Genomic DNA, 26,654 nt, shown 5'->3' with positions numbered 1-26,654 from the left:
ACAGCAAATGAAGCTAGAGACACAAACTGTGCTCTGGAATTTGCTGAAAACAATACTGTTCTACAATTGTTTTGTTTTGACAATCCTTATTAATTTACAACTATGCACAAAGATATTCTTTCTTGCCTGGGAAAAACCACTAAAGCAGGACCTACAGACCTCAGATTTGCCCTTTAAAATCTGTATATTGGATCCCATAAATAGATACAGTCTTTGTATCTTTGTCTTATCATGAGAGCCCACTGAAGTCTACAGGTTATGAGTAAGGTGTTGGAAATCAAAACCTTTTAAATTGATTGTGGGCTATCATTTTTTGACTGCTACAGAGAACTGAAGATCATAACAAAATTTCTACTGGCTGTAAATGAGGATCCAAATCTGCACATATTAAATGTTCTTCTGCAGAAATACTTTGAATTAGTTCTTAAGGGAAAGCTTTTAAGGAGCTGGTGAGTGAAAAAAAAAAGAGATCCCTTTGAACAGTACAACAGGACAGAGGGAAGAACAGAGGAACATCCTGTCCAAGAGTAGAGTTTGAAACACTGCAGCCTTAGCATCTCAAATTCAATATTGTGTTCAATAAACCAAGCTCTTGAGTTAACAGAGACATACAAGGTGAGTTTTACAAAGATGTGAGGGAACAGGACAGTCTTAAAATCACACTCTTAAAGCTCACACTAAAATCAGAACTGTGAAATAAAGTCTGACAGCAAAGAAGAAAGCTCTCCCCAGATTCTACCCTACCAACAGGTTCTCAGAACCATCTCTTTTCTCTGTCTACTTTACTTGCATGTAAACACAAATCTAAAGTGCTGCATCTCTGTACCTTTCAAAGAGGTCTGTAGGAAATGACAGAAGTTGGTTTATTTCCATCAGAAAGAAGTTTCATCCTAAGAAACCTTACTGAGGATCTCACTAAGGATCTTGCTAGTGGCAAGTGCAGAAAACGTGGGAGCCTGTCCCACTGTCACTCACGGCTGACAGCTCCTTGTATTGATCAGAGGTGGCACCAAGAGCCTCGTTCAGCCTCTGATGTGAAATGTGAGCTGCAGCCTTTTAAACGAGTGCCTTCAACACCAGGTGTTTGTGCAGGGCCACAGCACAAGCAAAGGTGTCTCTCAGAAATTACAGGGGAGGAGGAATATGGGTTTTTCTCTAAACTTTCCAACCACTGCCAGCTTTCCAAGGCCCAGGAAATGAGCAGCATCAGCTACCTGTTCACTGAAAAATCCTGAGAGCTGTCAGAGAGCAAGACCCATCGAAGCCAACAGGAAATGAAGATTTTAAGCACCTTCAACAAGTAAGGCCACAGTCTCATCAAACATAACTGCAGGGACACAGCTTATTTCTGACAGTGGAAAGTCCTATTTCTAACTGAGCTATTCTTTGCCTGCTTTATGGGCAGCACAAGTATTCTGACTGCCTTTCTTGCCAGCACTCCATGAAGGCAGGAAACCCAAACATGTTATTGTGGTGATAATCATTGGCTCATTTACTCCACATACCTAAGATAAGCTTCAGTGCTAAATTAAAACAAGCCACACATGGCAAGATATTCATGTTTGTTTAAGCACTGCCTGATAATGAACATGGCCTTGTTTTTTTTTTTCCCAATGAAAATAAAATGTACCTGAATTGCCCTTTGTTAAATACCTTGCTGCTCAAGTGCAGTAATAAAATGTTCCCTTCCTGGTGAGTGCCACTGCAGCACTTCAGGTAACCTCCACAAATTCTCAAAGCACCTGAGCTACAACACACGGTTCATCTGCTGTAATCAGGGTAAAATGGCACCTGCAAGAGCACTGCCTCTCACCCACAAGGTGACCACCAACAAATACAGATTTGCAAATATAAATAAACCCCCTCCCATTACAAATTAATTCACCAATTTATATGTATAGGCCCTTGTTTCATGTCCACTTAACTAAGTTATCTCAGGAGGCATCTTGGAACAATGATATCGACCACTAGGTTGGGGTTTTTTTTAATTGACCTTTGTGTGTTGCTCTATTGCACAGGAATAAACTAATGAGCAATAACTGCTTTGCAAAAATCGAGTGAGCACAACTCATGTACATAACATGCAGAATAATATATAGTTAGCAGCAGAGAGAAAACAAAAAGTCCCATAAAACTGGATTATCCAGTCTGGCAGCACTACAGAACCGACAAGAGTTTTGCAACAATTTTTTTTTTAAACAAGGGAAGTTCCTTGAGCAACACACTCTGATCAAGATCCTTTTCATTACCAAAGTGTGTTCATTTCTTCCTCACAAAACCTCTTGCTACTTACTAAGTGTGGATGCAAAGCAATGCCAGTTGTGATACTCTTCTAAACTAGGACTAGGTAGGGTATGTTCATGTCAGTGGAATGACAAAGAGACCAGCAAGTTTTTCTTAGCCTACAGCAACACCAAATGAGGAAGCTGACAACTTGCTTTTAGGCAGAGCTGTTCAGGAAAAGGAGGGGTCTAAATTTAAACAGGAGATGAGAGAAAACCAAGATCCTTCAAGAAAATACTAGGCTTAGCCCTTTCTACTCTAAAAAGAGCTACGAAAGCCTTCTTTGCTCATTTAAGAAGTTAACTTTTTCTCTGGTAGATCTGCTTTCAAATACAAATGGCTTCACAAAGAAGAACAACTGGTTTGTACTGCAGACACCAGATATGCACAATCCATTTCCCACTACTTCAGCTCACCTATTAAATTGTTGGATTTAAAAACAGAGGACAGAATGATGCAGTCACCGACTCCTTCCATTTGACCTTCTAATTTATTTCCAGAAGTGAAGGGAGAGTACTGCTATCACCTCTGCCACACATAATCAGAGTCCCACTCAACAAAATTTGCATCAAATACCAAATTTTTCATGAAGACAGAGCTCTAGCTCTGCTCAGTAAGTAAAATTACAAAATCACTTCCAGTCACTGAACAATGTTAAATTTCTTTACACAAGTGTAGTTCTTTTATTTAAAAAACTGTGCTGTTCCTAAACATCTGTTATAGAAAAAATCCCCAAGGTTTGCACGATATGCACTGTACCAGTGAATGTAGGGTATTCCAGAGACAGAATCATGCAATCCCTTTGCCTTCAGTTCTACAAGCTGACACACCTATTCTGTTCTATGTTTGCCTATACTGCACTCATTCCCAAACAGCATGGTACCTACCAATTATACCACTACAGCTTAAACACTCAGGGGGAAAAACCAAAACCCCACAAACCTAAAAAAACCTCACGTAAACCTGGAAAATACCTACAAGTGGAATTATGAAGATGAACATGACCCCAGAAACACTGTAGCTTAAATCTGGAACAAGGGCAAAATGAAAAAGGAAAAGAAAGTATTTACCTCATCCTACAACAGTTGGAATTGCCAAATAATTTGACTGTTATTTCTGCTATTGAGTAGAGGGCATCAGGACACCTCCTGCTCACCTTCTTTTAAAGTCCACTTGATTGCTCCTGTCCTCTTGCTGACAGCGTGCAAACTTCCATCCAGGGTTGAAACAAACAACAGTGTTTCTGGCACAGTTACTGAGCTGGTGTTCTGGAAAAAAAATACTCATATGATGAATATGATTTTTTACTACAGAGTTTACTCGTAACTGTCAGACAGTACATGGGCTAGAACATCCCTTCTTTTAAAGGCACAGACTGAACAACTTCCTTGTCCCTTTGAATTCAGTGATTTTTAGTTTAATTTAGTTTGCTGTTAACACTGTGGATCTTACTGTGCTAAGTTCCTCTAGAAACAGAAACTGGGATATGCTTTAACTCCACCTCCATTTTCAATTTGATATCAAAGTCTTCTTGTACTAGAGTTAGGAGAGACCAGAGACAGGGCTAATCTAGGAAAGGACTGACAAAAAGACCATGCAGTAAGTTACGAAAAGTACAGAACTTCAGAGCAGCTCAGAGAACCCACATGTCTATGTCAAACCCATGCTCCTCCAAGGTACACAGAACATACTCTGCCAGGTTTAGTCACCAAGAAAAGACAAGACACAGGCTGGGTAGAACCTGGATAAATACAACTGAACAATGACCAATATTCTACTAGGCTGGCTATGGCTGAGACAGATGGAGCTGCAAGCATTGTCAGCTCCCTCTGAGGAAGGGCAAAATATTTAGGATGGAAGCAGCTTAAAGGCTGGAGGAGATCCATACTGTTAAACCTCCTAATTTTGTTTTTATACCTCACGTCTCCCAGTATTGTCTTTCTGCAGCACAGAGTAAATAACACTGTTTAAGGAATATGACTCATAAGTACGAGCACATCCACAGGCACCTCTGAGAAAGCAGCTGGCTGCGAGGTTGAAACCTCCATTTCACATTCCAATTTATTCTGCTCCTGGGGAACAGTTTAGTGCCACTGTCCTTCCTCCAGCCCAAGCAGCTTTTGAGCCTGGCCATTGGAGAGCAAGGGATTTTATTAAAAGGGCATCACTCAAACACGGAGGACTCTGAACTATGCAGTTATTGTGAGAACAGTGAGGTTAAGTCCAAGGTGTTCCATCACACAAAACAGAATAAGCATGTTAATTTAATGTCTACTCTTCTCTTCCTGCCTAAAGATGATCCCAGACATCCTAATGATGCCATGAAGATTTTTGCCTTTTCTTTTATACCCCTGTTATACCTTTTTACAACTTCTGTATTCCTAGTGCTTTTTGCCTACATTCTTGGACTTGTTTGTCAAGCTAAGAGACTCAACATTTTAGAAGCTTCCTAGCTAGGGATCAGTGTGCCCCAGACCCCAAGGTCCTCTCCAGAACACATTCTGTAAACCAAGAGAGAACCATCCAGGGGAAGGTTCCTTGGGGAGGGGGGCTCACTTGAGCCTCTCTCATTGGGGAATCTTTGATAGATATGCTAATTAGTAAAACCTATAATGTTATACCCAATGTTGGGGGGGCAGAGACAGACTCAGAGATAGCCTCGGCAGGGTGCATCTCAATGCATATGACCTGGGCGTGTGCACCTAAGGATCCTTAAAATAAATACCAAGGTAAAATCCCTTTTCCCCTTCTAACCGTGTATGACTCTTGATTTTAAGACCAAGAAAAGGCATCACTAAGACTGACACATTTCCATTTCCCAGGGCTCAAGTTTTCACTCAAGTAACTTGCCATTTGTAGGCTCTATCTGCATTGCTCATCTGTGTGACACCTGCCACATTTCAAAGTTTCACAGCTAAATATAGTTCTTAACCTACCATATGAAAAGAAAATGTATTCATTTTACATAATTAACAATGTCTTCAATTAATTATATGGTAAAAAACAATTACTGGTCATGTTAGAATTACTGCAAAGCAAAATATTTAATTGCCAAATTAAAACACATGCTTATAGGAATAACTTTCTTTGAACAACTATACATTTTAGTGCAATCCAACGAAAGGATTATACTTTCAGGCAAAGCACAGAGCTAAAAGGATAATATAACACAGTATAACTAGCCAACGCTCAGGTTGCACCTATAAATATTGTACATGCCTCTTTCCAGTCATAATCAGCTGGAGGAGACAACTGTAAAATACACAATGCAGAAAAAATGAAAGTCAACAATACACAAACCACAGATTAGGAATAATTGCTGGAAGGCCAGAAAAAGAATGGGAGAAGTATCTTAAGACATAAATATAGTTTTCATTACCTGACATTGTTAAACTATGCAGGCTGCACAGACATCTGCACTTAGATAAAATATTTTACATCTGGGATTAAACTTTGCAGTGTTTGTTCAAGCAGGGACAGTGTATAACAGTTCCTCTCACACTGCCCTATAAAAACGCAGCTCAAGATGTTACTGGTCAGAACTGAACTCACAGTATCTTTCAAGCCTAACAACCTGATTGGGTGTAAGAGAAAAGAGGGGGCTCTGTTGTAAAGTTATGAGATCTCAGTCATTTGTATTATTACTTTCGTTAAACTACTGTAGCCACTGTATCAAAGTAATTAATGAAAATTTTGTCCTTTTGGTCTTTTTGTACACAAATTCCCCAGACATCTTAGGATGGTGTAGCTGATTTATCATCATTAGTCCAGTTTTCCTTAAATCAGCATTTAACAAGCCAGATTCACTGATTCTGCAACCAGAGGGGGAAGATATGACCCACACTCCACTATCACAACCTTTCAGGGCTGAAAACCATCTGACTGTGAGGCAGATTTAGTGAAACTGCACCTAGAGTGAAACAGAGTAAGTTGAGCAAGAAAATACAACTGTTAATGACAGGAAAATAAAACTATTGAAGTTCCTTTAAATTGCAGGTGAGAATTTGACACCCAGAAACCAGCACAGAGGCACTGGGATTTCTCTGACAAGGAGATCCTGGCACATACATGCATCATTGCCCTGTAGAATACACAGCTTTTCTGATGCTTTCCCTCACCTCTCCACTAGGTCTATGTTTAAGTTTCACTGCTTCTGAAGGGCTTTCTTATATTCAACCATCAAAGTCACATTGATGTGGTCACTGCAACCCTGTGTGTTGAAGATATCATCTCCTTTGGGGGAAAGACTGAATACAGGGCAGATTTCATTAGTTGTTACCTTACTTCTACATTTGTATTTGAACACAGATGAAATACATAAAATGCCATTATTAAAAATCTTCCATTCACTCATACTTTTCAAAGCACATGATATCATGCACTTGACATTACCCAACTCAGTAGCACACTGACCCTGCTGAAGCATTTGACCTAAATTTAAAAAAACCCCAATGACTCCAGATTTAGCTATGCAATATTGTACATTTATTTTGTTCAATATCTATGGTAGTCACTTGGAAAAGGCTAGGGAGTTAGTATAACAGTATGGAAACAAGGTTTTATTCTTTCAAATTGTATCAAGCAATAAATACAAAATTGAACAGATTTTAAAATAATTACTTGTGTTTCACCCAGACTGAGAAATTAAAAACACTTTCTCTTGATTTTATTAATGACTTTTATCAGTAGCAAGAGATTGAAGTATCAAAGTTGCAAACATTGAATAGATTTTATTTTGAACACAAAGTTTTATAATTACTTGGTTAATGGATTAATTGAAGCCTGCGATTAGCACTGCATTGAAACGCTACAAAAATTATAAAAATATGTATGTACAAGACAAACTTGTTTTCATTTTTGTGTGAAGTATGTAAGAGATTTCTCCACCACAAAAAGATTTCATAATCTCAGTCCTGAGACAGATTATAAAAACTGGTAACACAGATCCTGTCCTCCCACCCTGCAATGGTGAGGTCTCAACTGTTGTGACGCAATGCAAATTCTTAAGAGACTTTTATTTCACATTACAATCTTATTTCTAAGGAGATACAACAACTGACTCCAAGATAAATATGTCAGGACATGAAACAACTAAGCAAAAAGAACTTAATTTAGTGAACAAAGAAAATTAGATAGAAGGAAAACCAGGTTTAGTTCTTCTTTCATTTCATCTGAAACTGCAACAGCATCTATTTTAACACCTACCCTCCTTGGAATTCAGTAAGAACTTCAACAGCCTTGACAGTCTGTACTCATAACAATCTTCCACATCAACAGCAATATGAAGTTAAGGATTTACAGTATTTTGAAATTACTTGGGGACTGTTTTAGAATTCATTTTATTAATTTAATTCAAAAGACAAATTTTCAAGCTCTCATTGGATTCAAATTTGACAAAAGCCCTAAAGCTAACTGCTAATAATCCATAACAACCTAAAATTTGTGGCCAAACAGAAAAAGCATTTTTAAGCTAGAATAGAAATATACTATCTAATAGAAAAAGAAAGTAACTTTATATATACTAGTTAAGTCTCGCATAAGAATCTTCTCCTCAGTCTAGATCTGCCATATCTTTAGGTAAAATGTTTTAGAAATCCAAGTAACAAAATAAAACAATCCTGAAGGACCCAGCAATCAAGCAAAGGTCAGTGGAAGCTGTAGAACAAGAACTACAAGGTGTGTGTGCGGTGCAGTTCAGTGTCAAAGGTGATAACATCTTCTTTCACCCCAACAGCTCAAATTTTTCTAAGGGTCAGCAAAGCAATCAGAAAACAGATCCCCACAGCAATAATTTTGTCCATTAATTCATCTGCTTAAGAACACCACTTTTGAAATGAAGGTCATCATGTAGACAGGAATCCCACTGAAGTCAGTGGAAAAAGCAGTTAGAAAACCAGGCCACTGAGTTCCTTGAGGTTACAGCTCTGCAACCCAGAAATATGTTTTGCAGTGGGGGTGATACCACGAGAGGTTCTTCAAGTACGAATAAAGAACAGGAAAACACTTCCAGTGACCCAGGATGGGTGATGGTGTGTGCTGATTTCAAGAACTGTTACTGATTTCATAGCAATAATTGTGTGCTCATGAGTAAACAAATCAGTGTCATGTCTTAGCAGGGAAATAATTTTCTCTTTTCTGAGTCTGAAGTAGGAATACATATGCACCAAGATTAATGTGTTGGGCTGATAGATGATAAAGGATGGATGGTTTGCTAACTGTAACAGCCCTCTATTTTCTTTGATAATGCCTAGCTTACCAAACCAAAATGTGACAAGGTACAAATTATCACTCAAGGAAAAAAACCCTATATTCCTCACTCCATAATTAGCCTCATATACATCAGGCTGTACCTTTGGATTTTACTAAAAAACTATTAAAAGCCAACTTCATTAACACCACCAGACACTATCCTCACAATAACAAAAGGCCTATACTGTAATTTATGCTACTGGAACCACAGCTGGTAAACCAGTAAGGACGCAAAGGAAGATATTTTTAGACATTAGCACACACTGCAAGCACTTGGCATATTCATCACACATAGCCTATGAATCATTACCCTGGTTTTGACAGCTATCTCATTACACTAGGCTGCCAGGCTACAGACTAAAACTCCCTGTGCATAATAAAACCAGGCCGTGGAGAAAGTCTTTGTAAAATTCAATAAACTACTGGGGGGAGTTTTCCAGTATAACTGATAATGAAGTTAAGATATGAAAGAGAGTTGACGAAAAATACATTTTATCTTCTTTAGAAAGCGAAATCAAATGTACAGATGTTTTAATCTTAAACTAAATTCTAACATGTCTTTGTTAGCCATTTCTCATCACGCTGTAACCTAGTTCAGTGAGCTCTCATTCATACACCCATTCATCCTGCAACAGAAAAAACTGAGAAGTATGAGAGGTCTACTCCAATTGTTCTCTGCCTGGAATCACCTTGGAGTGGTCTCTCCACCAAGAACTTCCTGCTGAGCTTTCACATTTGACTGTGTAAAACCCAAATATATTTCAATAGCCACAAGAACACCAACAACCCAAATGAGCTGGGTTATAAACACATGAATTTATACTCCAGGAGAGAGTTGTTCATGATAATTTTAAGTGTGCAAGACAAATTTACATTTCCCTCCCCCACCAAAAAAAACCCCAAACCCTATTATACTGTTTTTTTGAGCAACCAAGGAGATCTGCAACTCAAAATACAACATGTGTTAGTTAACACAGTGCTTGAACATATCCTCTGTAAACCTGCTGTCTCCCACGGGTTTTCACACCTGTCAGTTCCCTGGCCAAACACCTCATGCTGAGATAAAGAACACACCAGAAGAAACAACACCTGGGTGAAGCCAGGGTTTTTCCATGTCAGGTGCAGCCTACACCATGTAACCCAGTACTGAAACCTGTCCCACTGGCTGCAGGAAGAGACAGACCCATGTTCCAAATGCCACTTTAATCCCAGGGAGGTTGGTACTTTTGAGTTGCACTGACTCCACGTTAAAAGAGAAACAAGCACAGTTTGGAACATCCCAGGGCTCAGGAAAACAAGGGATTTTTCATTCCAAAGAGAGCTGTAAATCATTACTGTGTAATATTGATGGCAACTGTAATTTACTGACAGCTCTATTGCATTTCTTACTGCTCTGAGATTCCACCCTTTTTAATGTGCTTCCATTCATTGGAGGGCAGTTCCAGGAGCAGTAAACTGTTACCCAAATAGCAAGAAACAGCATTTTCCTCTCTGTAAAGAGCAGACAGGAAAGGAAGACCTTGTATAACTAATACAAACTAAAAAAACAATATTAGAGTTGGGATATTAGGTAACAAAGAGTACCTTTATCAGCCAAAGAAGTTACAGAACAGCAGATCACCACCACTGCTCTTAGGAGAAATCTACAGAAAAAAACAATCTGCAAAATCTTTAGGCAACCTCGTGTTTTTAAGTAACCTCAACACCGAGAATTGTGTGTCAGTCTTTTTCATGGGAATTTATTATTCAAGTGACATGAATAGTTTTAAATAAGCTTCCACAGTTAAATGGGTAAATCACAGGTGAGATGACTGGGACTAAGTTCACAGAAATGAAAACTAGTTCTGAAAAGGGACTGAAGTACAGAATAGATTAGAACTTGGAAGTCACAGTGAGGATCTACAGCTAGAAGAGCACAAAGACCAGGGTAAGAGCTAAGAAAATAAACAGAAATGGAGAACTCAGACCCTGATCTGAGGTGAGATGGCAGGGCAGGAAAACCAAGGCAAGAGGGAAATCTAGAGAAAAAATGGGCTGAATTCTACCAGGGCATGAGTCTACTTTTTTGTGACTATGCAAGTAAAATGATATAAAATGTAGTAATAATCTGTTGATTAAAAAAATATTTTAGGTATTTAAAAATATTTCTTTGTTTTCCTATTCAGGACTTTTTAAAACTTAATGAGTTGCAAATCAGTATTTTCCTTGCAAAATATGAAGCCCAGGCCTGTGAGGACCATGAAAAGACATCAGTCCAGCCTTGCAGTCCAGTCTAAGACAAACACATTAGCACTCTACAGTAAAGATTGTAAAGTAATTTTTGTTAACAGCCTGCATTTAATTTTTTTCAGTTTCCTAATGAAGTAACAACACTAGGCATGTTACCAGCTTAACTACTAATGTGTTTACTTTACTTCTAAAGAAGGGGAGTGGGGCTATTATATCCCAGGTGAGAAACAAAGCCTTCAGCTTTGCTTAACCTGAACTAGAACTCCACATATTACACATATATATTAGCTTTTTCAGCTAACAATGAACAATCAGTCAAAGAACATAACCTAAAGCTTTCCTGTGCTATACTTGACTATAATGGAAACGGTGAATACCAGATGGCCTTTTCATTGTCTCCTCATCTGGAGAACCTGCAAACAAGAGCACCTTTCAGAAGCGAATTTTTGAAGTTAGCTATCCATCTCAGTACACACATAGCAGATAGCATTCACTGTAAAGTACACTGTTTAAAATTATTACCTCTGTAAAAATAATCTGCTCAGCATTCCATCTGCTTTGCACCAGTTTCCCTATTCCATGCACTTTTATTGCTCCACCTATTGCAATACCTTATAACCAACCTGGTTATTTCTTAAGAGGTTTTGTAGGGCAGTGAGTCGTGCACTTTGTCTTTCACCTTTGAATTTAAAACTGTGGTTTTGGATCCCAACCAACCACATGTACATTAATGCATATTGCTGCATTTGGTCTGGAAACAGAATGATCAAAATGCCATGACAGTATAGAGGGTATGTAGCCAGCCACTTGTATTTGGTTATCAACACGTATGCAATATGTGGGGGTTTTTTTTCCAGAAAGAAAACAAACCCCTCCACTTATTAAGGGACAGAGCAGACCTTCTAGCATGTCTCACTGGTTCCCGATCCATCTACATAGTTTCAGGTTACAAAAGTTTATTTGTACTACTGCTTCAAAAGTTTCTCTGTGCCACTTTTTACAATTGCTTCGTGGGAAATTAACTGTATTTTTATATTTCGAGGTTTCATGCCAGGTGGGGCACAGCTGCAGGTACACGGCTGTGGGGCTGGGTCAGGCTGTGGGGCTGCAGCCCCTCGCCCTGTGCACACAGGGCACACGGCATTAGCGACAATGGACCAGGTGATGTGTTGGCTCGGCGGACGCCTCCGGGCTGCGGGCACCCCCGGCAAACCTTCGTTAAGCGCGGCGGGAGCCCCCCGGCTCCCCTCACCCGGCCCTCCCCGTGTCCCGGCTGCCCCTGCCGCCCCTGCCCTTCCCCAGCCCAGCGGGCCCGGGCTTACCGCGAGCCTCGGCGGGAGCAGCAGCAGCATGGCCAGGCTGAGGAGAGGGCGGCGGAGCGGCTCCATAGCTGCACCGCAGGGCCGCTGCCCCCGCACGGCGCTGCCTCCGGCGCGGCGCGTCCAGGCGCTCCCCGCGGCGGGCGGGGCGGGCTCAGGGACCGCCCGGCAGGGACACTCACGTCAGCCGCGGGCGGACGGGCAGCGCCGGGGACCGCGCTCAGGGACCGCCTGGGCAGCCGTCGGGCCGCGGACTGCGGGGCCGGAGGGCCCGGAGCGGCCAGCGATGCCCCGCAGCTTCGCGCCGCTGCCGGAGCCTCCCCGTTCGTGTGCGCCCCGACCGACCCGCCGCCCGCGCCGCGGCTCGGCCGGCAGCCCCATGGGGAACCGCGGGGTGCGATGGCAGCTGGCTATTGCTGCTTTGTTTTTATGAAAAAATACCTAAATTCAGGCAGCACCAGTAGCCTCCCTCGCCCTGCACCACCCTGCCCGGAATAATTGGGTGGTCAGGCGACGGAAGAGGCTGCCCAGGGGAGGTGGAGCCACCATACCTGGAGGTATTTGAGGCATCTGGAACTGGCAGTCGATGATATTTAATGGTTTAGGGGCTACAGTGGCAGTGCTGTGTGGACGCTTGGACTTGATGATCTTAAAGGTCTCTTCCAACCTTGATGACTCTGTGATTCTTGTTTTCCTACTGATTTTGTACTTTCAGAACAGATCAGGCCAAATTTATTTGGCATAGCTCCTGCCTTTGACAAACTCACTGTTAACCCTGTGCCTTGCAAAGCCTTAAATAAACGCAAAAAAAAACCCCAACACGCCCCTTTGAAACAAAAAAACAGGTCCAGGCTTTTCTGAACAGGTAAAAATAAACACAAAAGGTATTGAACCAAATGGAAGAAGCTTTAAACAGAAGAGAGTCAATTTAGAGTGCCTGGCAAAGGCCCAGTGTTCAGCCACCTATTTATATAACAAAGCCACTTTGTCCTTGTACATATTGTTTGATTTTTAACAGTGATATCACTAATAGAGCTGCAGGGCACATGGAATTCTGGCATGCCATACGCACACACCAGCTCCCACAGTGAGCCTGCCTTTGATGGTGGGCAGGAGATGTAATAATTACCCAGAATCACAGAATATCCTGACCTGGAAGGGACCCACGAGGATCATCGAGTTCAACTCCCACACAGGACACCCCAACAATCCCACCTTGTGCCTCAGAGCCTTAACCTAATGATGACTTGACCTGCAAGTCAGAATACATGAAAATATGCTGCAGCTGCAAACCCTGCTGTGATTCCAGTTCTCCGATGCATTTCTTTATGGTGGCCTTGACTTTTAAGAATTTGTACCATCTGAGCACAAGCAAACCCCTAAACACACTGTGTATGCCGTGGCAGCAACAGCCTGCTACATTACAGGAGGAATTTATCAGTTGCTGTACAAACGCTGTAGTGTGCCAGATCCTAACTGGAGTTATATTCACACGAGTGTCTCCCACAGCCTCACAGGAGACAGAAAAAATAACTAAAAACGGCTGAGGTAGGAGGGGAGCCGAGCGTTGGTGAGTGCACTCTGCTCCTGGCTGCTCCCCTCAGGAACCACCTCAGCCAGCACCCGCTCTACGGGGAGAGATCTGACCGGGGCCTGAGCTTTTATATTTTTAATACTGAGCCCTATTTCTTCACAGCAATAAAACGCTAGAGCAAAGTAGAAGGAGTATTACTGCTCCTGAAAAGGCGAAAAGCTGCCTCACACGCCGGGACCGACACGAGACCACCACGGTCCGTCAGACCTTCCGCTTGACCTCCCGACGCCGCCTCAGCGCGCCCCGCCCGCTGCCTTCGCTCAGCCCCGCCCACCTTCGCGCGCAACCACACCCGCATCAGCACGTGTGCCCGGATTCCAATTCTATTGGGCGAGACGAGGAGGGCGGGGCTGGACGTTCTATAAAGGAGAGCGCGGCGGACTCTGGGCCTCTCTTTCGGCGTGGCTGGCGAGGTGAGCAGGCTTGGGGGGAGTGCAGCGGGCGGGCGGTGAGGCCGGGCCGCGGTGATGTCTTTTGACACGTGTTAGACTGCTGACATGCATGAAGCAAAACTACTGCTGAGCGTCCCGGCTGCGTTCACCCTGCGGGGCGGCCGCGGTGTACCGCATCAATAACCTCCCCTTTTCTCTCGGTGTTTTGCAGGGCTTGTGCGGCGACCGGCGGCCGGGACCGGCGGTAAATAAAGCTGTGTCACCCAGAACGTGTCCGGCTGGTTCTTCCGCGCGTGCCTGCACTGCCTTTGACCCGGCGGTGCCCGCCTAGCGCCGCCGGCCAAGCAGCGGTGCTACAGCGAAGCGCTTGTTAATAACTGGCGCTGCTCGGCCCGACCCGGGCGGCGCTTTTAAAAGCAAGTGACATTGTTTGCGAGCTTGCGTCACCCTTCCGGGGATACGGCGGCGGGGGGGCGCGCATTGCTCCGGATCCTGCTGCTTGCGCTTCCTGCAAGGAGGAGCCTGTTCCTGACGGGAGGGCGGTGTCGGGGCCAAAGCAGAGTCGGTTCCATGCGACTCAAGCTAGCCGACGCCACGGCCGTAGTTTTAAGTAGTTCAGGATTCAGTTGTAAAAAGGACTTAAATGGTTAGAAAAGTCCTGGGATTCCTGCCTAGCTTGTTGCAGGAGTAAAGCAGCTGGGTGAATGAGCTTGGAGCATCCAGGGCTGGGGGTCGTGTACATACATGGTGCAAAACAAAATGAGAATTTGACTACCATGACTAAGCTGCAGCATTTTAAAGGGCCACTCTTTCTTAGATGTGTTAATTCCAGGAAGTACAGCATTTTCTGTAAATACAAAAGATCTGAACAACAGGGATGCCAGGAGTAGGGCAGAGTCTAGGCAGACTAAGGAATAATTAACCTCACAGAGACTCTTCAGGGTAGCAGAAGTGGATGCATGTCTGCTCTATTCTGTAACTGGTGGTAATCCTTTCAGTTTTGCCAGTTATGCAAACGTTTTTAAAGCATAGTTCTCATATGAATACTAACTGCTTTGGTGAAGCTTAGTTTCATGACAATAAAATTTAGCTTTTCCTTTTAAAGCTCGGCATTGGTTAACCCTGAAACTGTCATATGCCACAATGACCAAGTACCTGTATATAAAAGTCCATAAGGCACAGGGCATGCTCATGTTAGGACGCTGCCTTTCTGAAGTTTTTTAAACAACTTGCACTAGATAGTGGCTAAATGCTGTAGAAATAAAATTTACTGATTTGTTCGACATGGGATAAATTTATTTAATAAAACCAAGCAGAGTGTAGTTACCCACAGTTTATGAAGTGCAATATGAGTCTTATTACATAAGTCTAAATCTGTTTACATGTTAGTGCATCTAGTCCTTTGACTTCAGTTATTGCACATATAAATTAACTCATATAAAAGACCTGTGTACAAGACATGCAGACTTCATGAAAGGCAAATAATGCCTACAGAATCAGCAAACCCCAGAATATACACAGCCTGGAATGGTCAAGGAGGAGTTCAGGTAACAAATATAACTACTAATATTTCAATTAAAGGTAACCAAAATAGGTGTTCAAATATAGAATTAATTTTAAATATATTAAATGCTAATTTGTTTCAGGCAAGGTGCTGTTTAAAAAACCTTCAATATAATAGTTTCTTTTAGAGATGGTAAATTATCAAGTTATACATGGAAATCTTGATTTACATCAAATGTGACCACACAACATACAAAAAATTTCTTTAAAAATTACTTTAAAAAAAAAAATTACAGAAGGAGAGCCAAAACTCACCTTCTTTGTAAACTAAAACATTTTCTGACATCCATGAATAGTTGGCAACACTGAGTATCAGAAAAATAACCTGTGTTAAGGAGTGGATATGTAGTGTTCAAGCCTTGAATTTACTGCATACATTTAGCCTTGATTCATTACACCTGACAGAAATAAAAGCTAGTTCCCCCTTCCCCTTTAGTTTTGGCCACTAATTAGCAGAAAGAGTCTTTAATCATGATCAGCTCAAACAACTGCAATGCTTGAATTCCTATGCCACAAAGTCCAAGAAACCAATGCATAGGGGTCAAAATCTGTCAGCCACAGCTGCTTCCATGAGCACCAGGTGATGTCACGTTGGGCTGTAACTGAGGATTTGGGCCCATGCTTTGGGTGTAAACACAGTGCAATGGAAAAGACTCACAGCAACAAACTCCTGTCAGAACTTGGTGTTCCATCACAGCAAGAGCCTCTATGCACAGTTAGGTTACTACTTCTGGAGATGTGCAGTGTTGACACTTGGTGTGTGTGCTCATGTCTTTATAAACATTCAGAATTAATCAGGAACCAAGGTGATTGTACCTCACTATAAGGCGGCTTGCTATGGTTTGGTCTCATGGCTTTACCAACTTTTTTTCCTCATTTACAAAAATCTGACAGTCCCACCTTCATTGATAGTTGTGTGTTCTATGGCTACTTGCTTCCCAAAAAAAGCACAATTTCTGTATGAAAAAAAGTAATGTGTATATAGCACACTGAATCACAATATTACCTATACATCCAATTTACATTCTTTTATCCTGAAAGCATTTCATATTTTGATTGCTTGACACAAGCTATTGACTGCAGAAGTGAAAGAACATAAAACAGTTCATTCTACACCTCCAACTGCCTGAGAAAGAAAAATATTCTTCCAGTTTCATAAATTAATTCCTTATTTAGGATTTTTCCCATTTGGCATGCAGTTCCTTTTGCTGCCACACAACTTTTCAATGCTTTAATGCGTATTAACAGAGCATGAAAACAAGCTGAACTAAAGGTGCATTGACAAGCTCCTTGATCTATTACATTTGAGTTCCTCCTCCCTCCCCCCAAGAACAGGTCACCTCAGCCTCCCAGTTAAAATCCTGATGGCAGCCAGTACAAAAATAAATCAATGGCTTAATGGAATGGAACTTCATGTAGCTGAAGTACATGGGAACAATAACCAGGCAAGTGAGCACACAGGAGCAGGGATAGGCAGTCCTTGGGAGGGGGGAGAGTGGCACAAGTTAAGGATGAGAACTACAGCACAGTTTATAGAACCATGAAGAAAACTTTTATAATACTGTAAACTGCAAGAGTCTTCACATGTCATGACTGATCAGGAGGCCTCTGTGCTCAGATCTTGAGGAAGGCATGTGGAGGAGCGGGGATCCATGGCTGAGTGCATTAAAGGAATATAGACATCATCCATGTTTGGCATGACAAAGATTTTCTGGGAAAAAGATGCAATTAAATCAAGTTACATTTCATATGTCACTTGAAACCTTAGTTTTCCAATTTTAGTTTAAAAAATGCAACAAATTTACAGATAAAAGGTTCTTGAGCTCAGTGTTGTTTGAGTCAGTGCAGTGCCCATTAACTGAAGCCATTTTGTGGTGTTACAGTTGTAAATGAAACTCAGAAATACGAATATTCATTCAATTAAAATGGCACTACAGGAAACATCACCAACTTTTCCTAATTCCTTTCTCAGCTCTTACCCATCCATATACTTTCAAACTGCACTTTTAGTAAAATAACTGGTTTTGATTTCTGCTTGATTGTATAAGTTGGAGTCCAGAATCAAGCTGGTCACTATTCCTATCCTACACGTATTTGGAGGGGGCTTTTTCCTTTTTGCACTGTGGTCAACGTGATTTTTAAAAAATTACTTTAAAGGAAGTAGTAAGAGGAAGTAGTGCCTTATCTGTTCTTAATTTTAGGCAACAGTTTGGCCCTCTATCATCTAAGAATATGTAGGATCATGTTCTTATTTGAGTACTACAAATTTTACCACGGTACCTATTTCAAAGAAATGTCATTTTCATCTCTAAAACAGATTTCCACCCAGGGCTACACAGAATCTTGAGACCATCCCAGCAGTCAGTTTCAACTAAGTTCTCAACATCCATCCCACTGACTGGGAGCAGTGGACGACATGACTAGTTATACATTAAATACGGGACATGTGAAAATTAAACACCTCACCCCTTTAACTGGGGTTAATGAGTATCATCAAGGAAAGGCAAATGTAAAGGAAACACACCTGGAACTCCTGTTCCAGTTTCCCTTGCTATCCAGTCTGTTACATGAACCAGAGTCACTTCTCTCTCACCAAGTTTTGGCCGCGCTTTAACTCCAGGTAGGGAGGCCTTCGAAGCCGTACCTTGGGAGAGAACACAGAGCAGGATTTATTACAGACACCCCAGCAAAATCAAGTACTTAAAGCTGTAACAATTTTCTCTTAATAATAGTTCTGACCTCAGTTACAACTAATTTGTATTGCACCTTGCCCAGAACCCACTTGAGCCAGGCTTTACCTTTTTCTTAGCTGCAACCCCTCAGGTAGCACACCTGAAACATTGCCCAGCTCTGCTCTGAGCTCCTCTTACCATATTCTGTCAGTGGGTGGAGGCGGAATGTTAATCACTAGTGTTTCCTCTGCACTCCTGTACTTCAACTGTTAGCAGCAATGGAGTATTGGAGACCTCTTCAATTTTCTTCTTAATAACTCAGTCTCTGTTGCTTTCTGAAAGTATTTTGACTTCGTAATTTTATCCACAATTCTCATGATTTTACTTGTCCGATGTCCTCCAACATACCTTTACATAGAGAATAGAAAAAGGATATCAAGATAACTTTCTTAAACCTATTTGCTAAGACAGACATGGATTTTCTATTCAAATCATTGAAGCTTTTGATACAAAAATTCTGAACAGATACTTGGCCAAGCAGTACATCCCAGAGCCTGCACCCAGCAGCTGTAGTCTGGCAGCTACAAGTGTCTGGCAGAAACTCTGTTCAGTCTGAACACTCCTTCCCAGATGGCACTGGAAACGCAGCATTTTTTAAAACTGCAAATACACTTATATCATTTATGCCAGCAAGCTGGCATGAGAAGTGACTACTTGTCTACTACCATTCCAAAAAAATTGTCGAGACACTGATGCACTAAGACTTGCACGAATCATCAGCATAGAAGGGCCCAACCATTGTGTCTAATTATTTAACTGTGTGCGCTGAACAAAAAGTTTTTAATTTTAACCTTAAAATTTTAACCTTAAAAACCGTAGCATTTTCGAGTATAAGGATGCTGAAAAAGAGGAGGAAAACGGTTTTGGCAGTGGGTGGAATGATATTCCAAAAATGGTTAACTATGACTGCAAAAAGTGGGCTTTTCCTGGCAATTGTCAGACAGCATTCCTGGCTTTTGAAACAGATGCTTTAAGGACTGAATGTTTTTTCTCACCCCTATCTCATGTTGGAAATATACACTCCAAAAATAGGCACATTTGGTATTTTCCACACACTAATATCATGTCTAATTGTGGCTCTTGTGTTATGTAGCAGAGATAATCTTCCTAAGGAAATGACATTTTCCTATCCAGGGAAAAAATATTATCATTCTTACACAGACTTACAGAGTTTTGTCCTTAGCATGACACAGGAGAAAAAAATGTTCAGCTGATATAAAAAGGGTAAATAAATTTCAATTATGGGATGTTATACTAGCTGTATCTTTACCCAGAGAAAGAAGTTACTCTCTCATCAGATTTTATAGTGGTAGTAATGCAGATTTTTAATAATAAGATGTAAGAAAATGTTTTCAGTATTTTACATTAAGATTCTTCGTGTTCTCTCTTTGTCCTCTTGATAAAGAATTCTGTACATGATCTATGAATTTGCAGAAGATATGAAATGCATCAACTGCAGTAATTCAAACAACTCTTCACACAATTTTCAAAAGCGTTTAGGAGTAAAACGCCAGAATTCCCTGGAACATTTTGAATAAGTCATGAGTCTTCTGGTACATTCACTGTAAAAATCACTTAGATATGTTCAGACATAGAAAACATTGTGATTGTCTCAGACATTCTGGGCTGACTACAGTTTTCTCATTGCATGGTATAATTGCAATCAGATGCAGAAAGCAAAAAATCAGAACAGCAACCGAAACAAGGAATGATGTGACATTGCTGATGTTGGGAAATTTTCTTTGAAATCTGTCCACAGCATCAGAGGGCAGTATTGCACAGCGCAGACACATGAAGTCCTCAAGGAGAAAAAAAAAACCTAACACAAAACTGAGCAAGAAAAATAGGCTTGAGTAACAGTTGTTTTCTTAAAGAAAAGAAAATGGAACACTGGAAATAAAGGATCGGCAGGATCAGTGCGGGGATAATACTGCATAGAGAGGGTTTCAAGTTTTCACACAAAATCCTGTTCTTGGCTCTGCTACCAGGCAGGACATGCTGGTGAAAGTCCCCAGAACTTCTCTGGCCTCCCAGCAATCCAGTAGTGAAGGGACTGGAAGGTGCCCAGTGGAGCTTGGAGCAGTCCCTGCAGGGCTGGGGTGAACAGGGCTCCACTGCTGCCCTCTGCCCTGGAAATGGGCAGCTGGGGTTGCTTCATTGCTTGGATATACTCACACTCTGCCATCCTGGGGGACAAAGTGCATCACAGGACTGGCACCAGATATCAGGTGTGGGGGGAGGGAAGGATTAACAAACATCTCACCCTTCTCCTCCTGGAGTCACCTGCTTCTCTCCTGCCAGCTCAGGAGCATCATCTTCCTCTGAAGACCCAGCACTGGAGGATTCCTCATCGCTGTCTGCAAGACAATATGCCCTTGGCCTGAAACTGAAACAATGCAATTTTCCAGGTCAAATGTAATATCCTTAAATAGCTATTCATACTGTACAGCTTTGGCTGACATTACAGGTCTCTGAACTGTCCCCTCCCCTCTTCTATAAATGCTATCTAAAAGAACAAAATCAAACCCACTCTCAAGTCAGTCTGTCAGAATCAGCTTTCAAAACAGAAAATCTGTTTTCCCCAGTGGAACATAATCCTTCATGAAAGAGGCTGGCAGGGGGGTGGCTATTCTACAAATTCAAATCAAATGTGGAGATTATTCAAAATACATTTGGAAGCATCTCTGTTGCTGCTCGTGGTTTTCCATTATTTGAGCAGAATTAGGGTTGGACAAGTCATTTTGTTTGAATGCCATGGGGAAAAAAGTAAAGTAATAAGTGCTGCCCTTTGGGTACAAAATACCACACAGTAGTAACTAATTCCTAGACTTAAACTGTGGAAGAATTTATGTACACAATCACAAGAAAAATTTCAAATCTTTTAAACAGATTTAAATCAGAGAAGGATACAGTGGATACACTTTAGTATTAACAGATCTCACTGAATGCAAGAGCTTGAAGGAGTTACACAACACAGGCTTCACAAGCACATGGCTTTCACCCTAGGGACTATACCCAGGACTGTAATACTCTACAGCACATTCAGAATACAGTTTATAGCTGTGTCTTCTTTCTTTTTGTGTGCATGTGTGTTCTTGGAAATGTTTTTGAAGCATTAATAGCCTCACGCAGGGCATGGACTGAGGCCACTGCCTGTTATTCTGTACACAGAACAAACTGGTAGTTGCTGCATGAAGTCCTGATGTAAAGGGACAGGTCAGGTGCAACTCCTTCCCAACTGGAGCAGTGATCCCAGGTCCTGTCTACACTGAAGAACTTCCTACCCAGGCTACGGGATTAGAATCACAAACCTCTTCCTATCCAGAGCACCATTTTGTATGTGCAGAGGAGTGAAGGAGCAAAGCAAACTGAGCCACCTCCTTGAGGATGTGGGGGTGGCGGGTGGTGCCTGTCACTGGCCCAAATAGCAACACTGGAGCTGTTTCTCACAGAAATTCAGTTTTAGGTCAGATTCAAACTACACTTTTTCTACCAGGGTGTGACCTCACTTCTCTTTTCTGTGCACGCTGTAGCACCCAACTCAAAGCATGCCCAGGGCATTCTCAGGGCTTTCAAAGGTGTCACCTTCTTATAAGGAAGTTTTTTATTTCCTGGTTATAGGGGTCCTCTGAAGTGCCTCACAAGCACCAAGTGGGTCAGGCCACAGGATTTCCTCGCATTAAACAAAGCAACAATAAATAAGCTTGAGTGAGATTTCAGGGGAGCTCTGTATACAATGGACCATTTATATGGCACAAACATTGGCAGAAAAAAAAAAAAAATCACTTTGGAGCTACTGTATTGTTCCTGTAAAGATTGCACAATATTTTATGAATTGCCATTTGTCAGTTTGTTTTTATGTGGTTCAACACAGCCAAAAGATGGGGTAAGAAGCCGCAATAACTTTGAGTTAACCTGCCTGCTTTTGCCTCATCTCCTGTTTAGCAGAATCTGTAATGTATTAATTTTATAAAATTGGCAATTAAACAGTTTCCCACCCTTTCTGAGAGCAGCATCTTCCTGAGAGGGCATGCAAGACAGCATTACCAGACTGTGTCTCAGCACACTTCACTTCTATTTCAAACAGCAAGTGCAACAGTGACCCATTTGTCTCGCTTTACACTGACAACAGCCACAGACAGTTAAACCCCAGAGCTGTTTCCCCCCGCCTCCTCTCTCTGGATGAGTAAGTGCCTTTCTCACACCACTTTGTGGTTACTGCATCTCAAGAGATGGTTTGTTCTGAGCTCTTAAGGGCCAGAAATGAGCTCAGCAATCAACACACATCACTTACTGACAACATGACCATGGATGCAAACACATGCAGAGTAATTTGATTTGTCACAGCAATTGTCAACTGATAATTTAAAAAGCCAGTAGAATTAAAATTAACTAACACATTGGAATGCATAGATGAGAATCAAACTGTTCTATACTCTTCAGTCCTCAATTTATTTAATATCCATTTTGTTTAAGGAAAAAAACCAAACAAACAAGTAACCAAAAAACCCTCACCCAAACTAGAATACATTAGACCGCTCTTTATGTAAAGCTGGTACCTGGTCCTGAGCTTTGAAACATCCCAGGCCCTGTGCAGGGAGCAATGCAGTTAATGCTGATACCTTCAAGTAATCGGTTGCTTGGCTACAGGCAGTTAAATCTGCCTTGCTGGGGGGCCTATTGCTCAGCCAGCAGCAACCTGATTTTTAAATATGAAACCAGTGTGTTCACTAATTATTTCTGAGGCTGTTCCTGCACTGAACAGATATGAAAATACACAAAGAAAATCCTGAAGGGGTGGGGAAGAAAAGCAAGAATTTGATTTGTATAGACATTTCCTCCTCTATCCCCCATTTTTTGGGCAGGCAGGATTAAAGGGATTTTGAAAAATTCACACCTACCAGTTATACTGATGTAAATTGAGAAATATTTATTTCAAGCAGTGACAACAAGAATCTAGGTTGATTTTAAATCCTCTGAATTTTGACCAGTGTATGAGATCATTCAGCCATTAGTTTTTTTCACATTTATTTTCTTGTCATGACTGCACTGAAATATAGTGCTGCTGTAAGTATCACTTCAAGATATCTCAGAATAAATGGTCAGAGCTACGACATGAGTATACAAAGCATCTAGTATCTTAATTGTGAAAGACCATACCATTTTGTTCATAGCTAAACAAATGGCCAGATTTAGAGACTATTTTCTTGATTTGTAGGCAGTGGTTGTCTATTAAATCAGAGACCACCTACTGTTCAGGGACTGCAGATTTCTTAAGTACAAAGAGAATACAGCACCAGAAAAATGGACACTCCACAGCTGGGAGTGGATCCATCCAGGGATGGGTATTTGAGAGGTGCCACTCACTAGATTAACACAAGTGGACAGATGGGTGACATTGAAACATCGCAAAAATGAGAGGGAAAGCACAAATACAAAGGAGGTAAGTCACTGTATGGTGTTTTCTAATTAGTTCATCTACATAAGGCATTTCACTTAGACATAGCAGGCAAACAGAAGATGCCTATGAGGAAAAATAAAGACTAAAGCAGGAAAGCGATTACTCCCACAATGCAAAAAAGCTATTGAAAAAGTCTTTACATAACAGTTAGAGTCTATTTACCTCCCATATTGTATACTACTTCATGTTTTCCAGTTGTAGCTGTACCATGCAGCAGTAGCCTGTTACATGTGTCTATTTCTGCATGTATGTATTTCCAGTATCTGAGTTTTATCTGGCTAAACCCCAAATCATGCATAAGACAAAACTAAATTTTAGTCACAGGACATTTTAAAATCCTACTGAAATATATATAAAAGATAATTGTACCACAGAAGCCTTTTATTAAGATGATTCTCAATAGTGCAACCAAACAATAAAGTTGCACGGAAAAGCCATGTTCCACACCCACTTGTATGAAACATCCCCAAAACTCCCTTCAATCTACTGCAGAGCCAGAGCTGCAAATGTACAAGGAAAATCCCAGCTTTTCACAATGAAAGCACCACTGCCGTCCCTTACCCTTCCTTGCCAATCTCGCCAACCTTAAGTGCTTCACCAAGAGGCTCTTTACCAAGTTTGGTCAAGTTCATCTTGGTCTCTAGGGTCATTAGAAAAGATCCATTGTAGTACATTTCCAAATCAATCCATAGTCCTAGAATAAACAACAGAAAATATGCCACTTTAAGAGCAATCACAAAACAAGCTTTCTGATCACATTAAGCTCATGGAACAAAGCCAGATACAAATCCAAGACACACTGAAAGAGAGCGGTGAGTACAGCTAATGGTCTAAAAAAAAATTATGGTGATTTACACACACCTAAACTGCTTAAGAGATCTGAAATGAGATAAAGGAAATAGAATACCATCCGGGATTCACTTCGAAACTATTTACAGCATTGCTCCAAGCCAACCTGTAATGGGGACACTCCTCTACATCACTGATGCTGTCCAAGTGAAGCACAACTTAAAATCCCAGAGCAATATTGCTTCTCTCACAACACAGCCTGCAGCCTCTTGTTTTGCCAGTGGTATATTGAAGAACTGTGACAAGGTTCCCTCAGTAACTGAGCTACAGGCATTCTTTTATGATTCACAGTAAACAGGGTCATTACTTAGACAATTCTAGACATGCAATATTAAGTTAAATCCTATTGTCTGTGCCAACTATTTGCTTTTTGCAGTCTCCAAAAGAATTGCCTTGGGAATACTTTAAGATTAGCTCGTGCCTTTTAAGTGACACCCTGCACCAAAGCTGTAGGTATTTGTGATCCAGAGATTGGAACACAGATGCCACTAAACAGAGATTATGTATCTTCCTTTTCCAGATACTGCAGCTGCACAAAACATTCCCTCACCAGTACCCGGCACATCAACTACTGACCCATTCCACTTTTATTTACTTATTTGGAAGCAATTAATGGTGAATAAAACTGAAACCAGGACAAATAGTAACTACTCTTTGTGTTTTATTGATCTGGAAAAGTCACACTTTATCAGTTAAAGAACTACTGTTTTCTTTTCTGCAAAAACATATCCATATCATAATCCCACCCATTTGTGATAACAGAAATACAGGCAGCTCCCGAAGACCTAGTCACTGACACCCTGTGAGGTTACATGCTGGAAGCAGGATGAGATCAAGCTGGTGCTTTACTAACCCAAATAACTCTTTTCCATCACAGTTTTTCTAACACTATTCTAAAAACAAAACACGAACTCAAACACAAGCTTATAAAGATTTCTCCTCTTTACAGTAGATCAGTAAGATCATAAAAAACAAGACAACAGCTACACAGACTTTTTGGATAATCAGTGAGCCAGCAGGATTCAATCATCAATGTTATTTTAACAGTAGATCAAATTAAGCAAAGGATGCCATTACTGAGAGGGAAAATTCCTTCTGACCAGAAAATGTTCATATGCTTTTTCCAGGGGGGAAAAGGGACGGAGAGGAGTGAAGAACTGGGCAGATGGTATAATTTATTCCATCTTCTGGTTGCCTAGCCTTGACAGAATTACAGTAAAAGCTATAGCATATGCTGTCACCCAAGCAGGACTGTATTACCAGAAACAAGATCTTTTCCTAACATTGTCTGTTAACAAATTTAGTTATTTTGAGAAGGCATATAGTAAAAAAAGTATTTTCCTTGTAACCAAGCACTGGTAAAAAAGAGTAAGAATGAAACAAAGCATATCACAATTAGTAACTGCAATAAAGCCTCAAAAAGGCTACCTCAAACACTTATTTAAAAAAACCCAAAACTTAAAAGTGTTCATTCTGGATACTGCCCTGAAACTTTAGGGGTTTTTTTCCCCATATTCCCCAATAAACCAAGTCGTTTATCCATAGATCAACTTACCAAGAAATACATTTATTGTTATTTATTGAAAACAAGCATTTCCAATTATCATCCCCTTGTTTATACCCTTTTAATATAATAAGAGAACCAGTTCTTCCAGTAATTATTCACTGCAAACTCTATTCACTCTTAAAAACTCTAAAGAGTTCACATGTCATTCAACAGTATGGAAGAAGTCAAAATGATTAGAAATCCTACCATAAATGTTTGCTTGTCACAGTTTAACTGAACAAGAAACTGAAGGAACTAATTGATCTCACTGCTGTTTCAGTAATTACTTGAAGCCAAGTGTTCAGTCTCCTAAATCCCATCTCATGACTTAGAACTACAGTCTTTGGTTACAAAAGTTACAAGAACAGAGATAGAATTCAAAAAATGTTTAAATCAAGGCAAAGGGAAACACACTGAAAAGAACCCTGAAAGGAAAG

At 41.0% G+C, this 26,654-nt stretch overlaps 2 protein-coding genes, 1 long non-coding RNA gene and 2 other non-coding genes across 5 annotated transcripts in view; 3 read left to right on the top strand and 2 right to left on the bottom strand.

Moving 5' to 3' along the window:
- Nucleotides 1-12,227, bottom strand: part of ERN1 (endoplasmic reticulum to nucleus signaling 1) — a 32,296-nt gene extending 20,069 nt beyond the window's left edge. Inside the window, 2 exon segments of the mRNA XM_032128858.1 lie at nucleotides 3,440-3,551; nucleotides 12,084-12,227. Coding sequence (XP_031984749.1) covers nucleotides 3,440-3,551; nucleotides 12,084-12,149 — 178 coding nt within the window. The 5' untranslated portion in view covers nucleotides 12,150-12,227.
- On the top strand, nucleotides 12,226-15,398 carry LOC116453464. Its single transcript, XR_004243827.1, has 2 exons — nucleotides 12,226-14,087; nucleotides 14,278-15,398. It is a non-coding gene; the product is annotated as an uncharacterized LOC116453464 (long non-coding RNA).
- LOC116453737 lies at nucleotides 14,136-14,198 on the top strand. Its single transcript, XR_004243919.1, has one exon. It is a non-coding gene; the product is annotated as a small nucleolar RNA SNORD104 (small nucleolar RNA).
- On the top strand, nucleotides 14,366-14,495 carry LOC116453739. Its single transcript, XR_004243921.1, has one exon. It is a non-coding gene; the product is annotated as a small nucleolar RNA SNORA76 (small nucleolar RNA).
- TEX2 (testis expressed 2) overlaps nucleotides 15,341-26,654 on the bottom strand; it is a 44,726-nt gene continuing 33,412 nt past the window's right edge. The window contains 9 exon segments of the mRNA XM_032128857.1: nucleotides 15,341-17,340; nucleotides 18,154-18,174; nucleotides 18,176-18,251; nucleotides 18,253-18,273; nucleotides 18,500-18,543; nucleotides 18,545-18,618; nucleotides 18,621-18,709; nucleotides 20,625-20,747; nucleotides 24,384-24,516. Of these exon segments, the coding sequence (XP_031984748.1) occupies nucleotides 17,227-17,340; nucleotides 18,154-18,174; nucleotides 18,176-18,251; nucleotides 18,253-18,273; nucleotides 18,500-18,543; nucleotides 18,545-18,618; nucleotides 18,621-18,709; nucleotides 20,625-20,747; nucleotides 24,384-24,516 (695 nt within the window). The 3' untranslated portion in view covers nucleotides 15,341-17,226.

The sequence above is a fragment of the Corvus moneduloides genome, chromosome 19 (genome assembly GCF_009650955.1).
Source record: "Corvus moneduloides isolate bCorMon1 chromosome 19, bCorMon1.pri, whole genome shotgun sequence".
Lineage (NCBI taxonomy): Eukaryota > Metazoa > Chordata > Aves > Passeriformes > Corvidae > Corvus > Corvus moneduloides.
This window is presented reverse-complemented; position numbering and strand designations above follow the sequence as displayed.